This window comes from Oxyura jamaicensis, chromosome 20 (assembly GCF_011077185.1).
Source record: "Oxyura jamaicensis isolate SHBP4307 breed ruddy duck chromosome 20, BPBGC_Ojam_1.0, whole genome shotgun sequence".
In the NCBI taxonomy this organism is placed as follows: Eukaryota; Metazoa; Chordata; class Aves; order Anseriformes; family Anatidae; genus Oxyura; species Oxyura jamaicensis.
The window spans coordinates 9139079-9149709 of record NC_048912.1 but is presented as its reverse complement, the minus strand read 5'-3'; the positions used below and the strand labels follow the sequence as shown (position 1 = coordinate 9149709).

The 10631-nt window shown below is 38.5% G+C and overlaps 1 protein-coding gene across 1 annotated transcript; it reads right to left on the bottom strand.

Moving 5' to 3' along the window:
* Positions 1-6919: 6919 nt before the first annotated feature.
* Positions 6920-9947, bottom strand: PFDN4 (prefoldin subunit 4). Its single transcript, XM_035343897.1, has 4 exons — positions 9724-9947; positions 8857-8964; positions 8327-8470; positions 6920-7575 (listed from the first exon to the last, which is right to left on the bottom strand). Exons 1-4 carry the CDS (start codon positions 9745-9747, stop codon positions 7444-7446), a joined length of 408 nt encoding a protein of 135 aa, XP_035199788.1. The 5' UTR covers positions 9748-9947; the 3' UTR covers positions 6920-7443.
* Positions 9948-10631: the final 684 nt, after the last annotated feature.

Below are 10631 nucleotides of genomic sequence, written 5' to 3'. Positions count from 1 at the left end.
TTCTATATATTTGATACTTGCAGCTAGGCTTAAGATTTTATCTCCAAAGAACAGATTATGTCTTACTAACAGTCCCTTTATGCTTGACAGAGAACTTTCTTCTAAAGCCCTATTGCAATCTTACTTTGATACATGATAAAGAAAACTGTTAGATATGTTCAGTAAACAAAACCCTGTCTTGTAAAACACATGGTGTCCACTCGTGCGCTGCCTATGACAAACTTCCTTAGACTATAATCTAGATACTTTCAGTGTGCTACAGACCATTTCTCTTCTGCAGGTAGGTATTTTTTTGCCAGCAAATTGAACTGTGAAAGCAAAACTGCCTGACCTATGTTTCTGCTTATATCCTTAGAAGTACTCATTTTACCCCCAGTGTATAATTAGAAACACCAAAAACTTGTCAGTCCAAGGTACTGCACAGTCTATCCTTACATGCCCTTTCCAACTTTAATTCTCTCTAGGTATTTTCTAAGGTCTCCAGCCAATGTAATTCTACAAACACGCTGGGACCTTGCGAGCTCTGGTTTAAAAAAAAAAAAAAAAAAAAAAAAACAGGTATACAAACCTCCAGCTCTTCTAAACATACTTTCACACTCAAAATCCAGCTTTTCTTGGTCCAGATGAACAGGTAGTTGAAACTAGGACAACTACATGAGCTTTGTGTCTTTAGCTACAATAGGCTGGACATCACAGCAGTCTGGCTCTATTCCACTCACGCTTTAACAATAAAGGAACATAATTTTCCTCCTCTTATTGATTAAGAAATGATCATTCTTGTCTGTTTTAACATTTTGCAATCACTAGGGATTGCAGTATTCTTAGCTGCCATCACTGTACTGTATACTGCTTTCAATAGCTGAGATAAGCTTTACAAATACCTGGTTCATAGGAGTACAGAGATGAAATAAGATTAGTTCTTTTTAAAATGCTGGAGGAAATGGGAAGAGAAAAATAAATCAATTCAAAAAACTGCTAAAAAAAAAAATCACTTTCACTTGAATAATTACTTGTGATATCCTCTGAAATACCAGTGTCACTCTTAAGGGACATTATCATTTGGAGTGGCATTTCCATGGTAGCCAGTACTATAACTGTAATCCCTTCCAAGCTTTAAATGCGCTAATAAAGCTCAGTATCAATAATCAAAGAAGGAACAGTTGTAGGCTTTACTGTATTTTTCATCTCATTATTCTTTATAAAATGGCTGTGTCCTTACTTCTCACAGTAATGCTGCTTAGCCTACTGATTGTACCCCTTTTAAAACCACAGGGAAGAATGAAAATATGAGTGATGACGTGCTTTTTCAAATTTACCATCTGTGAAAAATAATAAAATCTTGAAAATTATATGTCAGAGGCATAAAAATGTGTATGTATGCATATTACCAGTCACTTTTCCCTCAATTTCTGCTTCTGCCTGTTCTCTTAAGAGATGAAGCCAATTACTGCTTTTTGTTCTACACTGGTATTTCTCACAGCCTTTAGTACTGATTTCGAGTAAATTTTAACATCTAGGAAAATTGTTAACCATTTGCTTAATGCAAATTACATCCAACTTTTTCAGACTTTGCATTAATAACATCTACAGCAGAGATCACTGTATGTGTGGTCTTACATTCACCACATTATAGATGCTGGTAAAGTTTGTTTAATTCACTTCACTTCCTTCCCCTAGCCTAATGCATGTATGGGGCTCTTGAGAGTGGTTTATCAGACAAGGGCCAACTCTCAGCAAAACTGAAATGTTAAACATGGGGAAAAGTGGGCAGACCATTGAGGATCTTCCTGCTTCACACTGCTGTTTCTTTAATGACTTACACCTGAGACAGCTTTGCTTATGATCTTATGAAAGCCTTGATGTCTGAAGGTATCATCTGTTGTTCCTAACTACAGTAAAGGATTCCCTACAAACTCTCTAAAATTCAACATCTGGGTAAAAGGAAGAATTTAGACAGAACGCCAAAGCTTTCTCTATGTCTCTATCCAGTTGCACTGGATAATGTTCCAGATACCATGAAATCCAATGAAGGTACCAACACCAACGCAAAATCCCAGGAGACAATATGGGAAACAAAAATGAAAGTTAATGCAAGTTCTCATTGTGGTTCTACCCCTAATGCCACACAGATGGATCTTGTACAAATGCAGTAACAATGAACTCAGGCAATCTGCACAAGTACACAAAAAAGAGAACTAAGACTTAGGTGCTTTTCCAAAGCATTGTTTTTCTGTGTGATCAGAACCCTTTAGAGATGGCTAGAATTGAAATGATTAATGAACAGTGAAGAGAAAATCATACTGCATTTCTCTTGACTACAGAAGATAACGTATTAATTTCAAATGTTGCTGGTGTCATCTTTTCACAGCAAGTTTTAAGTCAGTTCATAGATCCTTACCCAGTTGTTTCCCAAACCAATCACAACCTCTGAAATGTAAATCACTGTTTTTCTGAGTCATTGCAAATTTCCATGTTTGCTTTGTGCCTTAAGTAATTTTTTAAAAAGTTCCTGTATAATAATGCAAGCTACTTTATCTCATTAATTCAGTTCAACCAAGAGACCAAGACAGTAACATTTTCAAAGCTGAACTAGAACTTTCCCCTTGCATTACATTGATTAAAAGAATTGGATGCGACACAACTTCATTCACATACTCCAGCTATGTGTAACTGGCACACTGATGCATAACAACCAACTTTGTGGACTTATTTGATAAACAGTATAGAACAAATGTACATGTACACATTAATGAAGAGGCAGTCACGGGAAGCAGATGAGATTTTTCAGGAGACTTGCATGTATAGGCAACATCTCTTATTGATCCATTCAAAGTTCATTACAGCTAAGGGGAATGGATTATTATTTTTTGGCTCTGAATTCATCACATATTTATTTTACAGTTTTAATTGCATGATTAGCTGGTTCTTCCAAATCAAGGAAATGGCCAGATGCAGTACTGCCCATGCCTGTATTTCTGCATAAAGTGCATCTTTTTTCTCCTTTCCCCTGTACAAGTGGTAACAGTGCCCAAGCACACCACAGTGGTTATCCTAAAGAAATCCTTTGATGAATTTGCATTATGACCCTCCACCCCATCACTCAGCATCCCCCAGTGTGGGGCTTGTTGGCATGAGTACAGATGGACACCTAATAAAACATGTAGATTATAAATTGAGATCAAAGTCACAGTGTACTAACCAGCAGCTTTGGAGAGCAACAGTGAAAAAAGACTTTTTTAAACCTGTAGTAAATGGCTGTTACTCCATTCATGTTTATAAATTCTTTTATTATACAACTAACAGCTGGATCCACTCCCCATTAACTGTAAACCTGTTTTGTCTCTTGCTGAGGGAAATCCTTCACAGCTGGTTATGCCTGTGTTTGGTGCGCTCTGTGCAGTCCGATCAGCACCTAACATTTAATTACAGCAATCATTTGTTTTTCCTGCATGACTCATCCAATCAATATAGAGACAAACTGGATTGTAAATAATATCCGTCAGGCCTTACCACGCCTATACATCCACAGTTTTTCCTCTTTCATGAATCAGACTATTTGAGTAACATTAGATAAATGATCCAAACCACTGACTCATGCAAACCAAACTACTTCAATTCTTTTGTTCCTACAGAAAATACAGCTTCAGTATTCTGCATTCAATCTCTTTTTGCTCTTGGAAGTGATACATAATAACACAAAATTATTTGCACTTCAGCTACATACCATTTCCTATAATTATTGAATAATTATCAACCCCACTTTTATTAGACCATAATGATCTTCTATATAAAAACAGATGAACAATAACAAAAGTTCCACTGGAGAAGGTTATGCTACAGATCATCACATAGAAAACATGGTCATTTTACAATCAGCTGACAAGACCAAGAATCAAAAACAAACCGCCCAAAATATAATAAACATAATACTTGTGTTCTTAAAGAGTCTATTTTGAAAAACTGGTAAGTCTCCTTGACATCATAAATTGCAATGAGCTGTTTTTCCACCAGCTGCAGTTTCACTAGTTGACCTACTTTAATTGTTGCACCCAAGTGGAACACCAGCCTCTGGTGGCTCTATGACTTCCAAAACAAAAACAGTAAGGACGCTGTATTTTAATACTAATTTGCGCTGAATAGCTAATTCAATCAAATCCCTAGAAGATCATTGTCCTAACTCTCTAAACAAAGCCCTTAGATTATAATACTTAGCATTTTTATGACACATTTCACCTTTGAAGTGCGTTACAAATATGACTCCCTTGACAACAGAGAATGACAGTAAATGATGTGTATTCTGACACTGGTATTAAAGATGTATATTGCCAGTGATTGCTGACATACAGAGGTGCATAGAAGAGCAGAGCTTTTTTGTGGAGTAAGTGATGATTTATATTTATATTATCTGAACGAGATAACTCTAAGGCAAGTGTTAGAGATAACAGAAATTTACAGTGTACCATAAATAAAAAGTACCTAGAAAATGGGGAGCTAAAATATAATAAATGCTAACTGAAGAACAATTGCAGACATTTGCAACGAAGGTGGAAGATTATTAAAAGGAAAAACTAGGACTATGTCAAATACCTGAAAGCAACTGATGGACAATCTGCAAATTAATTTCCATGATGACAACTTAAAAACAAAAAAGTTTCCTGCGTGTTCTATTTTATGCATACAAAAATAGAAAACGATAGCCTGAAATAGAATGTTCTGTAAACTACAAGAATCCAGAGACTAATCTGAAAAAGTTAGTTGTACAGTTTCTGGCAACAAGTGTCCAAAGCACACAAGGAAACTGTGACCCTACGTATGCAAGCAGGTACCTAGATTATCAAAGGTGAACCTACATGTGATAAGGGACAGAAATGAAACACTGTAGAGGAAAATCCTTTGGCATTCACAATAATATTTTATTAGTCTTATTCTTCCTAAATGCCACAGCTGAATATATGGATAATTCTATTTCTAGGATATTGAAGAACAGCAGGAATAATGCAAGCTCTCCGCACCTTGCCAGCATTCTCCCTTTTGCCCCCTTTAGTGAGCCAAGGTCCTCATCTGCTTCACAGCTGCCTTTTTTTCCTCCTTTAAAGAAGCTATATACATCCTATGCCTGTCTGCAAGCTACAATAATTTTAAATGGATGAAACCTACAAGCTACACAATCATGAACATGCTCAGAACACAGAGCTGGCACAGAAGTCCCTTAGAAGTTAATTTCCAAGTGTTATCAATGAATTAACGGGAAACGATCACAGCAGACAAAGTTTCACTTCACTGGCCCTCAAAGCCTAGGCATGAGCTCACCATAAAAATGGATTTCCCAGTTCTTTGATGCCATCTGCTGGATGTTTCTCATTATGGATCAAACATCATCACTACTAGCTCAGTTTTAAGCTGGAAAAAAAGTCTTTCACATTTCATTTATTTTATAATCATAAATGCATTGGTTGCTTTACTTTACAATACCAAATAATGGCCTGGGTGCTTAAGTGCTTAAGGAAAAAAAAAGGATACAGTCACCTCTTGAGACTGTAACCTTGTGGTAATGCGCTTTCAAACTGCACTTTCCTGAAAGAGTTTTGGACTAAGAGGTACACTCGAGAAAGCAGAATTAGGCAGACTTAAGTCACCTAAATTCACAATACTCTTATCAGTTGCTATTAAATAACTGGTGACCTTCTTCTCCTGTTAGCATCCAAAATAACAGCTCTGGGTTAATCGAGAACTGCTCCAAGTCGATTGATGCCAAACTCCTGCTTAACTCAGAAAACTGCAGAGAAAATCAGAAATCTGTAGTTACAACCAAGGTATTTGTACACACATCCAGCAGCAAAAGTGTATGAACTGTTGGAACACTATTGAAAAGAAAGTTAGAAAGTGCCAGGGCTAAACAGAACATTAGCACAGCTTCCTAGACTTACAGCCTTCATGTGATTTACATTGTATGCAATACAAGTGCTTGTGTTGGGGTATTAGATCCTCTCTGCTGAATACCATCTTCACTGATTGCTGTGCTAAAAATGATAAGCAATATTTATGGACTTATATAAACAACTACGTGAATTACAATGCTGTAATCTGTAAATAACAATGCATTGGTGAGATCCTTTCTCAGGTGTACTGAAGACAAACTTCTGTATCATTACTTAGTTCAAAGAACTATTTCGGCAGTAGAGAACCAAAAGTGTTTTTTCTCCAATGTTCACAGTTGAAAAAGAGATACTACACAACTGAGACATAAGTAGGAATTAATCCCGTTATAAAAATACACCTCATACTCTGAGCCTTTATATTAAAAAGAATGATACTAGATTAATATCTGGCCACCTGATTTTTTTCTCTGTCCACAGTGTTTTAGAGAATAGTTTAAAAATATTATTTAAATATGCTAAAAGTTAATTGTTAAAAATGAAGTCATAATGAACAGAAGTTTACATGGAACAATATATTAATATAAAGTGGACAAAAGACCATAAGCATAATTACAGTGAGTAATTTTTAAAGAATGTAAGAAGTCAACACTTCAAGGCATTTAAAGATCACATTCAACTCCACGAAGTAATGGAGGCATAATTCCAGGGATTGGTGCTGACATAGCAACAGCATCTATGAACAATTCCAGCACTAATTCGGTATATAAACATGGATTTAGAAAATGATTGTTGAGAAAATTTAAAGAGGTTAAGACTCACCATTCTGACTTACATCTTTTGTTGTTCCCAAATATACAGTAGTAACTGACTGAATAAGACTTACGTATTTCTTCAATACCATCGCGAGCTTTAAAGAGCCCTCCTTCCTCCCCTGTCAACTTGTGACGTTGTGCAGTGAGCTAATAGGGTTTATGCAGCTGTCTGTTAAATGACCGAGGCACTGATCTCTCTTGGAAAAACAAAACAGCCCAGGGCTGGGGTTGATTCCCTTATCCAGTTTATTCTTTGGTCAGAAAACATTTGAGCTAAGATTGAAAGACAAAGGATAGATTTAGTATTTCCAGGAGAGCTGCTCAGACTAGGTTAAACAGCATCACAGCTGAATTTGAAATCATGCCCTAAACATTACAGAGAAACTTCTAACAAACTGTTAATACACTGCAAATCAACAATTACCCATTTCTATTGTTTTTACATTTTTCAAGTATTTTCAGGAGTTGAAAACAAGACCAAGGAAACTACAATATGTGCCTGACTTTATTACTTTAATAAACAATGCATATATTCCAATCTTGGTGCTTTATCAACAGTATGAAGCTAACGCTTTCCTGAACAAATAAATAACTGCAATAACCAAAATATGAAAGCTCTCATTAAATAGGTGGAATCCAAGACAGGAAAGTTTTAAAAAAAAGTGAAATTTTTAAAAATGTTATTGGAAGAGAAGAGCTATCAAAATATTTAATAAAACAAGGAAAAGGTTTATGATATAGTTAAAGAACCTTTAACTGTCCTCAGCCTCAAGATTTATGTTATTTCCAAACTTTGCATAGAGCTGAACTTTCAGGTCAGATAACACTCTCTGAATTGATTCCACTCGAGATTCTAATGCTTCAATTTCTTCTTGTAAACTTTTCTGAAAAAGAAAAAAAAATCATCTTCTTATGCAGAGCAAACAAAGTCATATTTGCCAGCAACATATAAATTATTAAAAGGTACCTCTTTACCAATTTTTTGTCAAGACACACTGTAAGCCTTACTAGAGAGCCAAACAAAACTTAACATGACTTGATATACTGACAATCCAGTTATGAATTACCATTTGTGCCTGTCCCCCTTCCCAAAATCATATCTCAAACATGAATGTATCATATTTTAAGAACTGTACAGGTGAATGATGATAATAAGTTCATAGAACGTTTCAAGAAAGAGATTCTAAGTTACATAAGATTTTGTAGACCATATATGAGACAGAACTTTGTGTTGGAAGATGCAAATTTATATCTATTTAACAGTATTAGTAATCAGTTATTAGTAATTGCTCTGGGATATAATTGCATCATGGCATTTGGGTACTGACGAACAATTACAGGACATCAACAAACCAGACATTTAAAAGAAAAAAAACCTCAGCTCATTTATCCCTGACCTAAACAGATTGCTTGTCAAGAGCAAGAAAAGACACAAAGTCATCATCAAAAAGATTTCCTTGTTGAATCTTTTTGCTGATTTAACAGGCTCCAGATTTGGAAGGAAAATAACATGTGGTATTACATGATATCTTATTTAAGAAGTAAAAGCTGTTCAAGGGATGAACATCCCCTTGCAGTGTTTACCACACTACAGTGGCCACTACAGTAAAGGACATCCCTTTTGAGCTGACAAACCTTTGCCTCCTCTAGCATCTCTTGTGTCTCTTCTTGGGAATGGCTAATGAAGACATCTCCAATTTGGTACGGTATCAGAAGCGAATCACCATCATCAAGCATCATGATATCATCACAGGCATCTTCCAAATTCTGAAGTTGTTTCTATTTGTCAAGACAGAAGAAAGGTGATCACTTTGTCCTACATAAGTTATTTCAACAGATGCACTGTCGTGCTATCAGTTGAACTCGGTGAGTCTGCACTTTGGACAAGAATCCCACCTGCCAGTATACCAGTACGTGTAATAAAGTAGTTCTGGAGATGTAATTTAGAATAAATATTAAATTCAGTCGAGTTGTGACAATAGTTAACACTCATTAACTCTCATTAATAGGAAAATTAACCCTCAAGAAAAGGGAGATAAAGCAAACAAATTTCACTTGTATCTGATATGCAGTCATAAATGATTTTTTAATTTTGCTAAAGAACAGAAAAAAATAGTAGGATAGAAAATGTTAATTTCTTATTTCTAATTTTAAAGCAAATATACCTTTTTAACTTCTATTTCTTCCTTCAGCTCTGTGATCCTGCTAGTATTTCTTGCAAACTTGTTTATTTTCTGTTGATCTTCAAAAGTAACATTGACATCTTCAGCAGCCTGCAAAGATTATGTCCAAATGAAGTCTTCGTTTCTTACATTAAATATAACCTTACTACAGGACTATTCCATCAAAGTTTGTGAAAAATAAATCTTATATCTACTACATTCTGCTTACACAGGATTCCTTAAAAGGCCTCCACAAGAACATCAATACTCACGTTTAGCAAAGCTAATAGCTACATGCAATTAAATCCCCATCTCTCCACAGCATCCTAATACTAAAGGCTGTGACCCTGACAGCACAGAGCTGAACTGCACACATCTCTCCAAGACCACTGCCACTTACAGCATAGCATATCCGCGTAAATCTGTAAGCAACATCATTTTATATTAATGAGATAGCTGTGAGCTGCTATGGGAGTCTTCAAAACCATGGAAAGTGTCTATGGGAGACTTCACACCCACAGAATCAGGCCTCACACAGCTCGGCCCAGAGACGGTACCAGTAGGATCACCTCCATTTACAGGGGGTGAAGCCTGTTACCACCTCACAACACCCCGCACCAGCACAAGCTCCATCTCGTGTAACCAGACCCACACTTGCGCATTCAACACCACGACGGCCGACTCCCATAGCGCTGCACTAACAACGCCGGGCCCCCAGCCGCCGGGCAGGGCCTAACCCGAGTCTCCCAGCCCCTACCGTGCCCAGGGGCCGAGCCCCCCCGGCCACCACAGCTCCAAGCCGGCGCCAGAGCCCCCCGGGAAGCCGCAGAAAGGCCGGGAACGGACCCCACGCAGCCCGACCCCACTCACCGCCTTCTTCATGGTGGCGGCCATCTTGGGGGCCTGCACCACTCACCCTTCCCGCAGGGGAGAAGGGCGGCGGGCGACAAAGAGAGGAAAAACGAGAAGACCGCCCGACAGCGGCAAAAAAAAAAAAAAAAAACGGAGGTTGGGGCTTCACACCCTCCTCTACAGCCCTTACAGCCAGCCGGCTGCCCGCAGAGAGGGCACGGCAACGCTCAATCCTCCCTCCGCGCGGTACTTGGTACGTCCCGCTGCACGGCGAGAGGAGCTGACGAGGACCCGGGGCCGGGGCCGGGACCTGGCCTCGGCGCTGCCGCCAGGGGGAGCCGGGAGATGGCGCCGGGGGCCACCGGCCCGCTCCCCGCAGCCAGCCGCTTGCTGGAAGAGGCCTTCGAGTTCAAGCCTTTGCGGAGGGACTTTTTAAGCAACAATAAATATATATATATTTAATTTAACTGTCTCTTTGGCTGTTTCTAAACAGAAACTGGCGTTTACACTGTATAATTGCCTCCACATGCTTGAGTTTATTTAGCTTCTCTTGCAGCTACGAAACAACAACAAAAATGGGATCATCAAAACATTTCACAACTGCGGGGGAGACTGCTGGCACCAGCACGTTCATGATCCTCAGCTGCAGCCGGTACAAGGGAGGCCCGTGATCCAAAAGCCTGGAGCTCCGGTGAATGGGTGCATGCGGCTGTTATCCAGAGTGAGAGCTCCACACTGACAAGATCTTTTAAAGAATTTGCACTGATGGAGGCTGTCATAACCTCTGGTATTGGAAACAGTGGCTGAGTGGCTCAGGGAAGACTCGTTGAGGCTCAGTGATTGGCCCTGCTTCAGCCTGACAAGGCCTTTCTGAAAAAGAAATGATCAGTATCTCTGCTACCCACGGTACCTGAGGCTTCAGAAAT